The sequence below is a fragment of the Biomphalaria glabrata genome, chromosome 14 (assembly GCF_947242115.1).
Source record: "Biomphalaria glabrata chromosome 14, xgBioGlab47.1, whole genome shotgun sequence".
In the NCBI taxonomy this organism is placed as follows: domain Eukaryota; kingdom Metazoa; phylum Mollusca; class Gastropoda; family Planorbidae; genus Biomphalaria; species Biomphalaria glabrata.
The window spans coordinates 35975517-35994394 of record NC_074724.1 but is presented as its reverse complement, the minus strand read 5'-3'; the positions used below and the strand labels follow the sequence as shown (position 1 = coordinate 35994394).

The following is an 18878-nucleotide window of genomic DNA, read 5'->3' as shown; positions in this document are numbered from 1 at the left end:
TTAACCCTTAAAGTGCTGAGCTGTTTTAGAATGAGTGCATACAAAATGGGAGTACAATTCTGATGTTTAGAGGCTAAACTACCACACGCGTTTTAAGGGTTAAACAGTTCACATGATAAACAGTTGCTGTTTAAAACTACAAGGGATATATTATGGGTTGACTATTCCACTGATCTATTTTAAGAGTGTGTCATTGTGTGTATGTCATCACCAAGTCCCTGTACTCCCAAGCGCCATGCTTAGGAACAATTCTTTGGTGTGTTTGACTAGCATGGAGACAGTTGTCGGTCTTCCTATTGTGACCTCATTCAAACAGAATCCCAGCCCCGCCCTCTCGTCTCCTTGACTCTCATTCAATTAAGACTTCTTTTTTTTTTTAAAGTCACTTTCTGGAAGTCCAGGCGTCAAGATGTACTGATGTAAATATATGTGTGTGACATTTCTCATGTGTGTGTTTGTGTGTGATGCATGTGTGTGAAGATTTTTGGCTATCAATCGGGGGGTGATTAGCAAATCTCCCAGAAAATGTTCTGGTTCAAGACGAGACGTGCTCGTGCAATGTCGTCTGCTCAAAATCAGTGAGGAAAAAAATACTTTTTTTTTTAAAGATGGATGTGATTTCAATTTAGTTGTTTTAGTAGAAAAACTTTTACATATAGTTTTTTTGTTTCTGTTTGTAGCTGCTCGATTCTCTAGTTAAAAACAAAAAAAAAATATGTTCTTACAATGTGTTATAATCTAGGCGCTCGAGTTAGCTTAAAAAACATCATTTTGTCATCGTCCCTATTTTATACTTACTTGATATAGACATGTACATTGAAGAATGATTTTCTATTTGTACTTACTTGATATAGACATGTACATTGAAGAATGATTCTCTATTTGTACTTACTTGATATAGACATGTACATTGAAGAATGATTCTATTTTGTACTTACTTGTACATTGAAGAATGATTCTCTATTTTGTACTTACTTGATAGAGACATGTACATTGAAGACTGATTCTCGAGTTCCAGAATGGAGAAAATAGGCAGTATAGTACGTGGCTACGTAGACCCATCTGTGACGTACATAGTTTGCCACTTCAACCCAGACAGAGCCATTCTCTTTTCTCCGTCTGCCTTCCGCTATATCATTTCTGATCTTCAATGGTTCTTACATTTGTAGGTCATCATTGTGTGCAAATAGCTCTACACGCCCAGCTTTGGCTCATTCAGACAAGCTCTTTTATAAAGACATAACACTTGAACAAAACAGATTTCAAAATTCATGGATCAAAGAGAAAAAAATTTATTGCATTTGAAAGGTTCGCCTGGGGGTTAGTTTTGAAATATATATCTTATAAAATACAGACGTTACTTTTAAAAAAAAAAGATGATTACGTCCTTGCGTGTCACTATGTCATTCTAATCTTGCATGACTTTATTTCTGCCAAACATAGGTTTTCTTGGCTAGCTCAGGCAACCCATTCCATGCTCTAATAGCACTAGGGAAGAAGGAGTATTTGTATAAATTTGTCCTAGCATATGGAACAGGGAATGTGCCTTTGTGTCTTTCTGAATATTTTTTAGGTTTTGTTTTTGTATTTGAAGATTATGGTTCAGTGTTTTATGTATAATTCTACTTAACTTAAAATCTTCTATCATGTAGGGTTCTAAATTTAATGATTGTACAAAAAGTATTACTTTAGTCAAATTTGAATATTCCTTTGTTATGAATCTCACGGCTGTATTTTGTGTCTTTTCCAGTTTCTTAATCTTTTCTTGTACTGGCGCAGCCTTTTCCACTGATGGCTAATTTCATCCTGCACTGAACCGATTAAGCGATGATGTTTCTCAATGAGTTATACATTTGGTAGATCTTGTGTAGTAAATTCTACATGTCATTTATATCTATAAGCTTAAATTTGGGCAGTAATATATAATCTTAGCTGGCTCAAGAAAAAATGGTCGCCCCCACCTCTGTTACGTGGATGTAATAAAACGGGACCTCAAATCAGTGGACATAGATACTGACCATTGGGAAGACATAGCTCTAGACCGCACTAGATGGAGAGAGACAGTGACCAAGAAAGCTATGGACAATTAAAAAAAACATGGGCCTCAGCTCTGGAAAAAAAAAAGCGTGCCATATGAAAAATGACCGGCTCCTCTACCACCAAAGCGAAAGCCAGCTTAACCTGCGATATATGTGGACGGGAGTATCTCTCCGAAATAGGGCTCCACAGCCAAATGAAAAAATGTTCGAGATGAACCGTAGTCGCTCTTCAACGGAAGAAGGCCAACGCAATCTTAGCGTTATAGAATGATACTTCCAACGAAACTATCTTCTTCTCTCAAAATATAATCTTAGCTCAGTTGTAGAATGATACTTCCAACTAAAATATCTTCTCTCAAAATATAAACTTAGCTAAGTCATAGAATGATATCTTATCTTATCTTCTCTTATATAATACAGACGTTACTTCAAAAAAGAAGATGATTACGTCCTACGCGTCATGCATTTAGTCATGCATATTAACCAATGACTTAAATTTTGCCAAGTCACTGGTTTTCCTGGCTAGCTCAGGCAACCCATTCCATGCTCTAATAGCACTAGGGAAAAATTGTACAAATTTGTCCTAGCATATGGGACGAGGAATGTGCCTTTATCTTTTGTGTCTTTCAGAGTATTTTATTAAATTTTGCTTTTGACGAAAATTATCTTCTTCTCTCATAATATAATCTAAGCTCAGTTGTAGAATGATGCGTCCTATGTTTGAGAACTATCTTAACATCTCTCAAAGTTGTCTGTAGGACTTCTGTGTACGTGTTGTGTTGTCTTTCGTCTTGACCTTAGCGTACTTAGTGAGTGTCTTCTGCTTTTATTTCTCGTCTATGCCTCCCCCACCCTCATGTTGTATTGTTTAGAACTCTGTTAAGTTCACTAAAGCGACAAATGAAATTCTAGTTGTGTGACCCTAGAGAGTTGGCTCTACTGACCACCTGATTGTGGTCAGTGTGACAGGGACTGCAGCTCAAGAAGTTTGTCGTCGACTTGAACTGGGGGGGCAGAACGTGGTCATCGATGGAGAGGTCAACTTGATTCTGAGGTCATAACGTTGTCAGTACTAAGTACATTGAACGCTTTTAATGTTTGTGTGTGTGTGTTATGTCGTTACTATATATGCTTTCTGTTTTTCTCTTTGACCTCGTGACCTGAGGGTTCATTGGGTCAGAGGTGGCATTATCAGCCCTGGGCGAGTGTCATATGCGATGCAAAATCGTAACCCTAATCAAAAATAAGCTAAGAGCTTTGGTGGTAATTAGTTTTTTTTTTTTTTTAAATGCCAGGAAAGGTTACTTCCAAAATATAGAGAGTTTGATTCCGATGAGATCCACCACACCTTATTTAAGTCTATCAGATTGATACGGTAACAATAACAATACAATTATATATATAACAAAATGTTCAGAATTGGAAAAGAAATGGAGGGAGTTTTGTTACCCATCAAATAGACGCCCCTGTAGGGTAGAGAAAAACAATGTAATGGATGTATCTGTTCTAGGCACAGCTATCAACACAGATTGTCTGGGGAAATCTCAACTTTGAGATCATTACCTTTAGTGGAACATTGAGAGAGCTAAATGTTAGATTTTAAAGCACAGCTAGTGCTATAATGTGTTTGCTTGAGAAGTGTAAAGTACACTGCAAACACTCCGGCATACGACCGACCGTGGACTCTTCAGACGTTGGGCTCTGTATCACTTCCACGTCTCGGCACATTCTGCCGTTCAGATGTCTGCAAACGTTTTCGCCTCCATGTCCAATCTCGCGCCTTCCCCTGGCTCGTCTGCCATGTTGGGTATTACACGTAAACTAACTAAATTTACTTCTGCTCCTCTATATTCGTGTGATTAACGCGATCTACTGTTTCCACTTCTGACACCGTTGTTATAGAGATACAGTGGGTAAAGCTTTCATTATATGCCATACTTCTGTCACCATAATACAGCTCCATGTCATTCTCATTTTCTACAAAATCGTTGTTAGCTGTACAGAACCTAACTGCAACCTTATCATTGAATTCGTTTATGAAATTGTTCCTTACAGATTTACCACGTCTTTTGGTCAAAATATAAAGTCTTTCTTTGTAAAGTTATTATTTACGTTGGATCATTGACTCTTGGGTGAGGAGTGGTGTTCTAGAGATTCTCATTTGTATTACTTTTCTAATCCTAATTGTAATTAAGTATCTTGTGTTGTTTTTTAGTGTTCAATAAACTTTGCCGTCATCTGCGTAGCATTCAACTTCTGTAGCAATACAAATGTGTTTAGTTTGATGACGACCGAAATTTTTTTTTTTTTTTGCTTGGTGTTCTAAAGTCCAATCTCTCTTTTTTTTTTTTTTTTTGTACCTGTGGGGGAAAAAAAAAGGGGGGGGGTAATTGGGAGTATTTTTCCGTGCTGCCTCAGCAAACACAGTTCTGCTCGAGTCGGGATTCGAACTGTCACACATTCACTTTTGGGACTAGAATAGGTGCCACCAAGTGCCCCGTTGGATTCAATGAAGCCATTTTACCTAATACTAAATACCTATTCTTGCCTATGTGTGTGTGTCTGTATGTGTGTGTGTGTGCTTGTGTGTGTGTGTTGACTTAAGGGAAAGAGAGAAGAGAATGTGTTCTCTTATATTGTTGTCCCTTAGTCTGTTGAACTGTTGGGGCACCACACATGATCTGTCGACTGTCCTTCTCCATTCCTCTCTGTCTTTTGTCGTGGATGGAATCTCTTGCAATGGCAGGCCCGTCCATTTATTAATGTTGTCCTCCCATGGCTTCTCTACCTGCCTCTTCTTCTTTGTCCTGGTACTGTTCTCTTATGGAAGGTCTTTGCGAGCCTTGTGGACCTTGTGATACAGTATGGCCGTAAAAATTTTACTTTGCTTTTCTTGCCAGTAGTGAGCAGGTCATCGTGGGGTCCAGTTGTGATCCTGTTTGTCCCCTCGTTTGTAACCCACGGTCATTGAATGTAAAACATCTTTCGTCGTCCAATGAAGGTGGAATCTCCTGTCTGTACTGTGTGCTCTAAAGAATTGTAAACTCAAATGTTTTCCATTTGTAGAATGTTATTTTTATAGTCCCTATAATCGATTGCGCCAAGCATTTTTTAACCAATTCATTACCCTTGAATTAGTTCAGTTGTTTGTTTTTTTTATTTCTTAATACAACCTTTTTTTTTTACCCCATGTCATTATATTTTATAAAATTATCCTTTTTTTTTTCATTTCTTAAAATTAGATTGTATATTTCATTAAAATATTATTTCTGTGTATCTCATAAAACAATTACGCGTTATCTTATAAAAGTATCATGCTTTCTCCATTATCTCAAATTACATGTCTCATCTTTTAAAATTATTCTTATTTCTTTTTCTTTTTTTTTTTTAATAAAATTTTTATTTCAAAGAAAACACATAACATATTATTTTATATTAATAATAATACAAAGAATATTTCATAAAAATACATTTCTCATCTTTTAAAATTATTCTTATTTCACATTGTATCCATCTTATCTTCTGCTGTTTTGATTTTCCTTATTTCAATGTATTTTATCTTTATTGAATGTTTTGTTGTTTTTATTTAGGTAAATACGTCGGGAATCGTCCCATCAAGTTGAGAAAGAGCAACTGGAGGGACAGAAACATGGAAGTGGTCAAGAAGAAAGATAAAGAAAAGAAACGGCTAGGATTGAAATAGCGTGTGTGTGCAGAAACTGGAATGTGTGTGTGTTTGATATTCCTTGATGTGCATGTGTATATGGTTTTATGGATGTGTTGTACGCAAGACGTGTGTGTGTGTGTATTTAGATATCCATATAGAATACAAAATGTGTGGATATATGTGTCTCCATACATAGGAGTTGTAATCCTCTTGTGTTAAGGTGAGCTCAAGCTTCCAAGTATGTGGTCTGCCTGCAAAGTTGCATCATATTGTCGCTGGGTGGGTGTATCACTAGATGTCAGTCGTGAAACGTCAGCACTGTCCAATCAGAGAGGTGCTGTTGAAAGTGTGTATTGTGGGAGTTTCAGTCTCGTCACAAGACGTTGGTCCTGGTGGGGTGGGGGGGGGGAGGAGCTGCTATTGTGTATTTCAATATCCAATAAAGTAAAGCGAGAATTGTGTTCAGCCACCACGAAGTCGTGTTGCGTTTAGATCGGTCTGGACTTTAGTCACGGTCTATATTGGACACCTTCTTATAAAATACAAAATAGATGGACCACTAGATCGAGGTACATAAGCGACTTAAATGGGGATTTTTTTCTTGCAAAAAGGGGGGGGGGGGTAATGATTTCCAATGTCTGTAGAAAGATACATGCGCCACAGTCGCAAGCCTAACAACTAGTACCGCAACATTCCTGCTCTAATGTTTACATTAATTGACCCTTGAACTTTGACATCAACCAGATAGGACATCCCCCACCCTCTCTGGTGTCTCCAATCACGTGACCTTTTTTTGTCTTGTCCAGTTGCAGTGGGCTGGTTGGCTACCATAGCTACCATCTGGTTTCCAATCGCTATCAATGAAATAAAAACAAAATAAGAAAGTTTATTATAACTTGTATTATAATTTTTTTTTATAATTTTTTTTTGTTGCATTTCTTGTAGTCCAATTCTTATTGTATTATTGTTTTTAATTTTAGGCGAAGCCTAGTTATGATAAAAAAAAATTTTTAAAAAAAGGACATGCGCTTAAAATGACATAATGTCCAGCAGTTATATTTTTTTATCTATCCTCGCGTCACTTCAGAAATTCCCGATTAAGCTACTTCTACAAGCAAGCCCATTGAATCACTACAGTAGCATAAACTGGTAGAGATTTAAATGGAAAGAAGGGTCATTTATAAGCGATAAAAGGACAAGTGGTGTCAGAAGTTAGGTTATGTTTTTGAAGACATTGGAATTACAAACACGAGAATCTCGCAATTTAAGATTTAACTTGGCCTTGGCTTTAGTCACAACCAGAAAAGTAATACCACTTCAAGTTTTCAATATAGAATTACAAGAATTGATTTTCTATTTGAATCGCACCTCCTTAGAATTAAAAGAAAAATGTGGGTTTGTGTGGGTGTGAATGTATTCATGTCTCTATCTAGATCAAGTACCTGCTAGAAAGTATTACACTGTGGGTCTGTCTGTAGTGCTTAGATTATGAAATCAGCGAAGAGTCCAGCTTGAGGCAGTCATTAATACTAAAAGATGTGTTTTCTGTTGCTAATGTCTATAGTACACATTCAAACGATGTTTCATTTGATCAATTAAAATTTTTTTTTTGTATATGATTTTGTTTCTTCAATATTTTCCTTTTTTTTTAATTACATAAGCGTGGGAAGCGTGGTCGAGAGGCTAAGTGCGCTTGAACTTGGCTTGTCTTGGCTACCTAGAAGGGGCTCGAGGTTCGACACCCGACTCGGGCAGAGTTGCGTTAGAAGGCAGCACGGAAAACCAACTCCTATATACCCCCTCCCCCCCCCCACCGGTCCACAAATGAGATTGGACCAAAGCGCTCTGAGCATGCTATAAGCATGAAAGTAGCGCTATATAAAAGCTATAATAATAATCATCTCGACTGATTGAATGATGTCTGTGTGTATTTCAAATTTGAAAGCTTATTTCTAAAGAAAAATAAATCTGCATGTGACACAGTGCTAGATCATTCTATCATAATAATAATATAGCCTGTCCGTCAAGTCCATAAATTAAAAAATGAGTGCAGTATTTTACATGACTAAGTAGACCGAGTCTCTTGTTTTTTACCAGGGAAGAGAGGGTTTCAAGCATTATGACTTTCCATCTAATCTTAAAACCAAAATCTTTTTTTTTTTTAATCAGAATGTTACAAAATAATAGTTTGGGTTTTGAGTTTTTGGCACATCGGAACAATTTAGGCCATGTCATGCCCGTAATCCTTCAAGGATCACTCTCCTTTACAAGAGCTAAATCATTAAAAACAAGGTCTATTCACAGTTAAAATAGTAAAGGTAGTAAACATTTAATAATTAGTAAAAATCTTAGGTAAATATTATAGGGTCACAATTTCACAAATCAGATCTTCGTAGTACAAAATAATAGAACCATAAAAATATTCTAAGAATATTTATATGCACAAAAGCTTCTCGTCTGCCTGCCTTAGACCGCCCCCACCCCCTTTTTCACACCCACATAAACAATTCACACACAATTTTAAAATGAATAGTCTCTCCCACAAAACCACACATTTTCGCCCGTGTATCTTGTTATAGACTGGTTGACCCTTCATAGGCATAAACAGACCACACACTTCTTAGGCCCTTGAATTCCAAAAGCGCATGACCATAACGCATTTCTGATTAGTTTGACCTGAATATTTTTTTAGCGGCTCCCCGAAAGGGGAATAACACTCAATTAATTTTGTGTTGACTGTCTCTGCGTCCCGTTAAGATTTCCTAAACTGGAAAAGATATTAAACATTCGATATCATGATATTTTAGACCTTTCAAAGTTCTGATGCAACGACTATTTTATTTGTATTTTCTGAAAGTAAAAAATTTAAATTTTAAAATCAACAATGAAAGCAGTTTTTTTTTTCATAAAATACACCATTGTTTTATAACTATTTACTATTAATTGTAAAAAAAAAAACAAAAAAAAAAACGCTGGGCTATCTAGTAAAGGTGGTGATTATTTATCATATTTTTAACACATTTATTCAAATGGTTTTAGACTTTTTTTTACTCACACAAAAAAAATATTTGTATTTCTAAAGTAAATAGTTTTTGTATCATTATCAACATACACCTTAAACAGCTTACATGTTTTTAAAAGAGAAAAAAATCTTTTTAGCATGCATAAAAGTGAAGTATAATTGTTTAAAACTACTATTAGTAAGTAGTGTCTTATGTTATACACTTGTAATGCAGTTCTATGCCATTATTATAAGCAGTGCTTTTTTTGTGTGTGACAGTACGCAGCTGTACGGCGTACCGGCACCTACTTCAATGTGGAGACAAAATTATTAATTTTCTTGTATTTTAACGTTTATTATTAATGTATTAGTAGTTAAAAGTTAGGCAATCCATCACTGAGTACCGGCACCTATTGTTTTTTCATTGAGTATATGAGAAAGAACGAAAGGGTAACATTTCTATGTTGATGCATTGAATGAGAGATTGGTCCTTTACAAAACAATTAAATAAATTAGATATTCATTCAATAATATCAGTTAGACCAGGGTCACATTCAAATATATCTTCATAACGATCAGTCCATTGAATACAGATGAATATTAACTATATAATAATAATGATAACATTTATAAATATCCGTATCGTCTGATATCAGGTCTTTGGTGGAACTAACAATACAACATTTTCAACACAAGCTTTGTATCGACAGAAACTGGTTGGTAGTTGTTTATAGTTTGTAGTTAATAGTTTCTGATATTTTTTTCTGAAAATATTGAAACCTGATTTTTTACTTTCCTGAGCGGACTAATTCGGGGGTCGATTTTGAGTTTGTTAATCCACACAAACTGTCTTTGTAACCTTGTTTATTAGTATTATTTATTGGAGCAGCCAGCATTACATTGACATCGCATTTTTTTTTTTTGACATCTTCCAATAGAAAGCCCCCATTTCCAACCATGAAAGTTTAGTCCGAGACACACTGTTTTTTATTTTTCAATTGAAAGGTCAGTAATGCAGTTTTAAACAAAGCACAGCCTTCTTTGAATCACCCGTGGCATCCTAACTTATAGAGTTTACTATAGCCATGTGTACAGTTATCGATACATTAGAAAACTTAACCTACATATTTTGAGGACAGGTAGACCTAGAATTGGATGCTCGTCATATGTTATACATGTGTGGGCCTGATGGTATAGAAATGCCCTGGCCGATTTTGACACACATTCCGCTCCTGGATAACAGAAGCCTAGTGTTGAACCCGGGCCTGCATGTACTCCACTGACCTAGATAATTAGCCACTTGGCTTGATTTCCATTTTGGCTAGTATAATAAATAATAAACATAAATCATTAAAGGACACTCGTTGCTAGAAAGTTATTTATTTCCTTTGTTTCCCAATTCACGTATTGATCTCTGTCAATGACGTTATTATTTCGTAGAACGTAGGCCTAATTGTCGTCTTCTTTGAAGGAACGTCCTCTAATTGATAAGATTTGTTTTCCCTACACAAATGAAAGAACATAATCCTACGCCGCATTTAGTAAAGTTTCCCCCTTTCAGACCTTGCGGTCTATAGGGCAGATGGTGTTAAGGTCATCTGTTTCTTTGGACAACGGTTCACGAGCAGGGTGTTATGTGGCCAGCACAACTACCAACCGCCTTTACTTTCCCCAACTAAAGTCAGGTACCCATTAGAGTTGGGTGGAATTCCCAGTCTTCACCGGTATTCGAACCCAGGACCTCAGGTTCGGAAGCCAAGCGCTTAACCATTCGACCACCGCGCCCCCTACGCCGAATTTAGAATGTGAATATATCTTTCATTTTTTTTGCAAAGCTTATATCAACTCACTATGTCTGTCTGGTGCAAATCTTATACATTTCTCCCACTTTCCCTTCTTTGATCTAATTGAAACTTTGCAGAAATATTCATTGTCGATGGCAACACATGAATGAATAATAATAATATTTAAAAACACAATTAGTTATCTTATCTTATCTTATAAAATACAGACGTTACTTCAGAAAAGAAGATGATTAGAATCATAAGATCTACGTCCTACGCGTGTTCCTAGGTCAATCTAGTTATGCATGTTAATCATTGGCTTAAATTCTGCCAAGTCATTGGTTTCCTGGCTGACTTATTTAATTAGTGGTAAGCTTAAAATCTATGGCCATATTACAAGATCTTCGGGGCTCGCAAAGACCTTCCTTCAGGGAACAGTACCAGGAACAAGAAGAGGCAGACAGAGAAAGCGATGGGAGGATAACATAAAAGAATGGACGGGCCTGCCATTGAAAGAGGTTCTAACAAAGGCAAAAGACAGAGAGGAACGAAGAAAGACGTTCGTTGCATCTAGCATGGTGCCCCAACGGTCCAACAGACTAAGGGATGGGTAAAGGTAAATTAGTTTTTTAATTATAGATTCTATATAGATGTATATTAAAGTCTAGATGTATATTGATATTATAGCACAAAGAAACCGCTCAAATGTTTCATATGGTAAAGAAAATTGTCCATTTTATAATTATTTATTTTCAGTAATCCGCGTAAACAAAAGAGCGATACTTAATATATCTATCGGAAGTAGTCTGTGAATGCATGACCTTATTCATTAAAAACAAAATAGAAACAAAACTACTTTATTTAGCTAAATAGATCTAGATCCACACTAGAACCTAGATCTATTTACTTGAAGTTTATGAAAAAGTGTAGAGGATAAACGCATGCTAGATTTTTGTTAGAGACGAGGGAAATAAGGAAATTTGACTTGTAAGTAATCAATAAAAGTAATGTAAATGTAAGTTAGTTGTGACTCGTCTCAGTCTCTCAGAATCACTGTCACGACTGTGTGAAGTGTGTGACACTGTGTCAAGTCACTGTTCAATCAGTCAACTCTTCAATCTCTTGACACTCTTTTTTTGACTCTTGTCTCTTCTCTTGTCAGAGTGAGTGTCAGTAGGTGACTAGGAGTTAGATCTAGGAGTAGTGTCAGTAGAAACTAGATTGTAACTTACTTTTACTACTAGAATCTATATATAATAGTGAACAAATAGATATTTTAAATCTTACTAGATTTTTCTAAGGCTTACTTTTGACAAAGTTCACCACCATAGTTTGCTTAAAAAATAAAATATTTCGGCATTAATGGTCCACTGCATCAGTGGATTAAAGATTTTCTGATAGGGAGAGAACAAACTGTAATAATAAATGGCTCTAAATCAACACCGATAACAGTAAACTCCAGTGTACCTCAAGGAACAATCTTGGGTCCACTACTATTTTTAATTTACATAAATGATTTACCAAATTGCATTACTTCAGGAACAAAAGTCAGATTATTTGCAGATGATTGCATAATATATAGAACAATAAAAACAACACAAGACACAGATATTTTACAAAGAGAATTAGATGAATTACAGAAATGGGAATCAAATTGGAGCATGTCTTTCCACCCAGAAAAATGTCAGTTGTTAAGAGTAACAAAAAAACTAAAACAAATTAATTCCACTTATCTTATTCATGGCAAACCAGTAACACAGACTAAAAACGCAAAATACCTAGGTGTTATAATAAATGAAAAACTGGCATGGAATCCACATATTGATGAAACTATAAAAAAATCAAACAAAGCATTAGGATTTATTAAAAGAAATTTCTATAAATCAAATAAGAACATAAAACTAAAATGTTACTTAACCTTGGTTAGGCCAATAATAGAATATGCATCCTCCGTTTGGGACCCCTCAACTCAAGAAAACATTAAGAAACTGGAACAGACACAAAATAGAGCAGTGAGATTCATAACAAACGAATATTCACATTTGACTAGAGTAACACCCTTAGTAAAATCACTAAATTTAGAAAGCCTTCAGGACAGAAGACTCAAAAGTAAAGTAGCAATTATACATAAAACACTGAACCATAATCTTCAAATACAAAAACAAAATTTAACAAAATACTCTGAAAGACACAAAGATAAAGGCACATTCATCGTCCCATATGCTAGGAAAAATTTGTACAAATACTCCTTCTTCCCTAGTGCTATTAGAGCATGGAATGGGTTGCCTGAGCTATCCAGGAAAACCAGTGACTTGGCAGAATTTAAGTCATTGGTTAATATGCATGACGCGTAGGATGTAATCATCTTCTTTTTTGAAGTAACGTCTGTATTATATAAGATAATAATTACATTTGTCCAAAACTATTAAATTTTCTTTTGATAATAGAATTAAAGTGTCTTATAATGTTTTGTAAGTGTGTTCAATCAAATGAGGAATTATCATTTCTCCAGATGGCATGTATAATATATATAAAAACTGTTATTCAATAGATACCAGCTCATATACAACTAGCAGGAAATGAGAAGGCTGACACACTCGCCAAGAGTGGGAGAACAAACTCACAAGTAAACTCTGCACTCTATCCAGAAGAAATGAAGAAATTAATTGTAGATAAAATAAATGAGAAATGGACGAGCTGTATTATATAAGATAATATTTACATTTGTCCAAAACTATCAAATTTTCTTTTGATAATAGAATTAAAGTGCATATATAATGTTTTGTAAGTGTGTTCAATCAAATGAGGAATTATCATTTCTTCAGATGGCATGTATAATATCAGTACATTTGGTCATTGACTTAGAATGACACAAAGATAAAGACACATTCCCTGTTCCATATGCTAGGATAAATAAGTACAAATACTCCTTCTTCCTTAGTGCTATTAGAGCATGGAATTGTTTGCTTGAGCCAGCCAGGGAAACCAATGATTTGGTAGAATTTAAGTCCTTAATAAACATGCATGACTAGATTGACATAGGGACACATGTAGGTAGGACGTAATCATCCTTTTTTTTTAGAAGTAATGTCTATATGATAAGATAATAATTATAATTATAAATATATAAATATGATTTCTTCAGATGGCATGTATAATATTAATAGATTATAATGGACATTTGAGTGAAAAAATTAAACTTTAGGAGCTAAATATTAATATTTTTGTATTAGTTGCTATGTAGCAAAATACTTATATACTAGAATTATTGATAAATCTAGTCTCAAACATATTAATAAATCTAGTCTTAACGTTGTTCTTTTATAAAATTGATGGATTGTTACTCAAGATTTTTAAATAGCATCTTTTTGGAAAAACTGTGTCAACAATATCTTGAGTGCTGTAGAGAGTCTAGTATCTTTAGTTGGGAGATCTTAGAAAACATCTTTTCATTGGTCAGTGATTTTACTGCCTCTCTATTTTTGTCTATGTCAGGAAACATTTTAAAGTTGGTAGGTCTCTATTAGTTTAGGCAGAAAAAAAAGATAAAAGAAAATATCAATAAAAGTACAGTTAAAAAATAGTCACAGGTGAGTCGGAAAGAAATTTCTTTGGAAGATGACTTGAAGGATTACAAGTCATTATTTACTTGACTTTGTAGTTTTATTATTATTTACTTGACTTTGTAGTTTTATTATTATTTACTTGACTTTGTAGTTTTATTATTATTTACTTGACTTTGTAGTTTTATTATTATTTACTTGACTTTGTAGTTTTATTATTATTTACTTGACTTTGTAGTTTTATTATTATTTACTTGACTTTGTAGTTTTATTATTATTCACTTTCCCCTATTTTGTTAAATATGTTACCCAAAAATATAAGTCATATATTTATAATATAATCTCTAAAAATATAATTTTGGAGGAACTAAACCCTTTCAAATTCTGCTTTCTAAGTTATTGGTAACAAAAGAATAAACAATGGTTTCTGATATTGTCAATGAATAGTATTTTCACACTACACTGTTTATTAGTTTGTCAGTTGTTTTTTTGTTTGTTTTGTTTTGACAGCTTCCTAGACAGTCTGAGAAGTAAAAATAACCATGCTGCGATTCCGATATCAGCCACATCCCAGGAAAATGGCAGTATATCCGAATGCTGGTCAAGGTGAGAGGCTGCAGCGGCTTAGAGAAATCGTAACAGGGCTTTTCCGTTATGAGAGATTGGAGCTGAATTATAACCACGCTGATGAGGCCAGACAATATGCAGAGAGGGTAAGACTATTATTATTATTATCTTGTCAATCAAATCTTGTGCTTGAACTATGAGTGTCAGAAATGATTCTAGACAAATCACTCCCCTTTGTGACTGAATGGTGTAAACCACTTGGCTACTCCTAACTCAAGCTGAGTTGTGCTTGCTGAGTAGCTATAGGCAGCATGGAGGCCTTCTTCCAGTTACCCTCTCCCCCACAAAGAGATTGGACCACTGCACACTGAGCATGCATATAGGATGAAATATGTGCCAGGCAGAAGTTATTCTTTAAAAAAAAAATTACTCAATGTAATGATCAGAGAGATGGGAAGTCATTAAAAGGCTAGCCAGAGACTGTGGAGATTGGCCTGTTTTTACCAAGGGCCTATGTTTCATGAGGAACTCAAAGGGCAGATAATGATGAATGATTACAAGAGCACGATATAACCAGCACAATCACAACCTATCAATATACATATATATATGTTACGGTAATATTTTCATAGAATTCCTTGACCTTGTTCAGCATAGTTGCATTATGTCACCTTGTTCCATCTTTAATTATGTATATTAATATTGATCACAACTGATGCTGTTAACTATATGATGTCAAGAAAGATGAAGGCAGTGAAAAACAACAACCGGCTGCTGTAATTCTTACTAGCCTGAAAATAAAATTTTCTTAAAAAATTGTGCATTATAATGTTCATCTCCAGGCTGTTAGCTCAAACCCTGGGGCAGTTCAAATTTTCTTGTCCTTTCTTTCTCTGTCCTCTTATTTCTACTGCCACTGCTTGATCTCTTTGTGGCTTCTACTACATCAGCGGTTCTCAACCTTTTTAGCTCGGCAACCCCTTTTACTATCCCCCCACTCTGCAGCGACCTCCCCCCCAATAACATACACAGCAATAGAAGAATACACAAAATACAATCCATATTTTTGATGGTCTTAGGCGACCCCTGACAAATCGTCAATTGACCCCTCAAGGGGTCGCGACCCACAGGTTGCGAACCCCTGTACTACATTAACTTGTTGAAACATTAAAGTAACAATTTTACTTTACACAGCCAATAACTTTATAATCCAGAATCAACCCAACTGGTCTAAAAGAAGCAGAATAGTATGCAATGCACATTTAGAAACAGATATTTCTTCAAAAGGAGAATTACTTTGCCCCTCCATCTCTTCTCTCTCTTATAAAGGATGTAGCAAGTTGCTTTTGAGACTACATTATTCTTTAATGTGTCTTGCTTATCCCTTGAACCAAATAGTTGTCAGTGTGTTTTAACTGTTCGATCTGTTGGGCTCGTAAACTTGTTTATCCCATACTTTTCACCATTTGTTTCTATTTTGTTTATTCATTTCTATGTTATGATCCTGTTTTACAATGTTTCTCCATCAATACTTTCAGCTAATCCTCCTGGCTTTGAGAAATGGTGACAAACACAAAGAGACCATGGAGCTGGCAGACTATTGGCTACTTGTGAGTAGACTAGTAACAAATCCTTCAATTTTCTAAAAAAAAACATAATGTCCTTTAAATAATTTTAAAACATGTCTGCCTCTTATCTTCATTAGTGTATTTCATATTATTCATGTCAAAGACCTTGTCTTTTACTGAGGGTGTGTATTTTATATTGCACAGTGTGACAGTCTATGGTAAGGTTAAAATAGTAAAATTTCTTACAACTCAACAATTTATTAACAATAAAATGATTTATTTACAGTAAAATCTTTCCAATCATTTGATATCAAATTTGTGTACTTCGACTTTATTAGTTAAGTAGTTATCAGAGTATAATTTCAGGAACTTAGCAAAGTGCACTTTACATTTATTAAAAATTTATGTTCTTCTCAAACTGGAACTTTTCTTCCTCATAGTAATAAGAACTCCTCCAACTGTAGTGACAGTCTAAAACTGGCTCTTAGAAACATTTAAATATAAAAAGTCTAAATACAAAATCTACCCTAATCTTCATTGTTTGCTAATTATGCTAATTAAAATTACTTCCTTACAAAGGGTGATTAAAAAAAGAATTTGACAAAATCATCTTACATTTATTCATTTCAAATCATCGGATGTCTGCCTGGTTGTGCGGTTTGCTCACTGAACTGTCGTTCAGACTAATCGATGGTCCCGGGTTCAAACCCTGCCCGCTCCCATCCCCCGTAGTCCTGCGGGAGGTTTGGACTAGGAAGTAATTATCTTCAACTCTGAAGGAACATCCGAAACATGTAAAACATTTTTGTAATGGACTGAATTAGTGGTCATCTGATGCTGGAGGTATCCATATTTAACAAGCTATCTCAAGGTTCGAACCTATTGAATTAAAGCGTGCCTCGGCAGTGGATTGGTAGCAGAGGTACTAAAAACCTTGCTCTCTGCGCTTTTGGCCTGCCAGGTCCCCCCAACTTCACTGTGTGTGACATTTTCCTGTGGGTGTATTGGAAATACAAAGTTTTGTTCCACCATTACAACATTTGTCTCCAGATAGGTTTCAAATGCTTTTTTTTTTGCACATTCTTCTGGAATCACCCTATATAAAATGGCAATATACACTCCTTGTCTACCCAGGGTCTGATCTGACACTTAATTACTATGTGCAGTTGAGTGTGACACTTGAGTGTAACAGATATATGAAATATTTTTTAAAAATTTTATCCAATTTTCTTCACTACCCTTTCATTATTGTAATCAGGAATTAAAATGTACTGTAAGGGTTTATTAAAAAATTATAAACTTTTGAGATATTGACTGGTAATTGTAGCTTACATTTAGGTGGTAATTGATTGAAACTTAGATTTAGGTGGTAATTGATTGAAACTTAGATTTAGGTGGTAATTGATTGAAACTTAAATTTAGGTGGTAATTGATTGAAGATTGTATTTAGGTGGTAATTGATTGAAACTTAAATTTAGGTGGTAATTGATTGAAACTTTAATGTAGGTGGTAATTGATTGAAAGGGTAAAGAGTTATTGGCATGGAGACTATGGAAATGAAAGTTGGTGGTAGCAGGTTGGTCAAGGGGAAGTAATCCCAGAACAGAAGTTTATTTAATGTTGTTTCCCTTTTTTCACTAGCAGACTTTTTTTTGTTTTCTTTCAAAGATTGAAAAATATTTTGTAAGAAAATGGAAAGTTGAGATTAGGCTTTAGATCTAAATATAACTATTTTTTTAAAAATATGCTTTGGCCATTCAAATATATCTTGTCATGCTTTTATATCAATACTTACAGTTGCTCTTCAATACTTGTTTGCTTTATCCCTATCTAGGAAAAGGACTTGGTTCATAAACTATTCAAAGTGTTGGTACCACGTTTCCAGAAGTTCAAAGGTTGCTTCACTGACCTACACAAGTTGGCCTTAGAGTATCCTGGGACTGGTGCACCTACCGGACTTTTAGAACTAAGAGGTCAGTCTCTGAAGTATTTCAATGACTTTAACCAAATAAACATAAAGCTTTAGAAATAGCAAATTAATCTAGAACTTCAAGAGTTTTTACTGAGGGGTTAGTCTATTGAATTCTTATATGACTTACTTTCATCTCTCATTCTGTTCATTGTGTCATTAGAAATATCTATGTTAAGAAATTATATTGAAAAGAGGGTCAAAGTTCATCTATTTTTTCTGGACTAAATTATCAAGTCTAATTAGTGACTTCAGTAACTATAATAAAATATATACACATTTTTTTACTCTTGTTTCAATGACATTTATAAAGAAAAGGTTTGTAGTCATTTTTGTGTAGAATTTTTTTTTTTTTTATTGTTTAGGTAACCCATGGCCGCCAGTGATCCCACGTCAGCGAGATTTTAAATACACGCTTTCTAATATGTTGTTAGCCGCAGCTAGACAAGACTTTTACCAAAGCAGACAAGAGAAAATCTCACAGACAAAAAGTGCTGCCTCCTTGAAATCTACACAAGAGGATGAAACAAAATCTTCATCTGTAGACCCAGTGTTACCTTCATCAAAAAGTGACAGTGTGTCACAGACAAGCCAAACAGAGTCAGCTCCTAATAGGTAGCAATGAGTTTGAAAGCTTCATTTCACATTATTCAGATTTCAATTGACCTGTTATGAGTTTTTGAATTTTTTTGGAATAAACTTGGTCACTTTCTCAGTTTA

At 34.9% G+C, this 18878-nt stretch overlaps 2 protein-coding genes across 2 annotated transcripts in view; both read left to right on the top strand.

Moving 5' to 3' along the window:
- LOC106075951 (RNA-binding protein 42-like) overlaps nt 1–7320 on the top strand; it is a 64841-nt gene extending 57521 nt beyond the window's left edge. Inside the window, exon 7 of the mRNA XM_056010557.1 lies at nt 5630–7320. Within this exon, the coding sequence (XP_055866532.1) occupies nt 5630–5742 (113 nt within the window). The 3' untranslated portion in view covers nt 5743–7320. The remainder of the gene's footprint in view (nt 1–5629) is intronic.
- Nucleotides 7321–11295: 3975 nt separating this feature from the next.
- On the top strand, nt 11296–18878 carry LOC106054692 (39S ribosomal protein L17, mitochondrial-like). Its single transcript, XM_056011393.1, has 5 exons — nt 11296–11478; nt 14565–14767; nt 16160–16231; nt 18024–18162; nt 18524–18878. The coding sequence occupies exons 2-5, from the start codon at nt 14597–14599 to the stop codon at nt 18775–18777; spliced, it is 636 nt and encodes a 211-aa protein (XP_055867368.1). The 5' UTR covers nt 11296–11478; nt 14565–14596; the 3' UTR covers nt 18778–18878.

Excerpts from the sequence above, each read along its gene's own strand:
- LOC106054692 (XM_056011393.1), top strand. The coding sequence starts at position 14,597 with ATGCTGCGATTCCGATATCAGCCACATCCCAGGAAAATGGCAGTATAT. Across the intron at positions 14,768-16,159 it reads CCAGACAATATGCAGAGAGG|CTAATCCTCCTGGCTTTGAG; the intron begins GTAAGACTATTA and ends CAATACTTTCAG. Across the intron at positions 16,232-18,023 it reads TGGCAGACTATTGGCTACTT|GAAAAGGACTTGGTTCATAA; the intron begins GTGAGTAGACTA and ends ATCCCTATCTAG.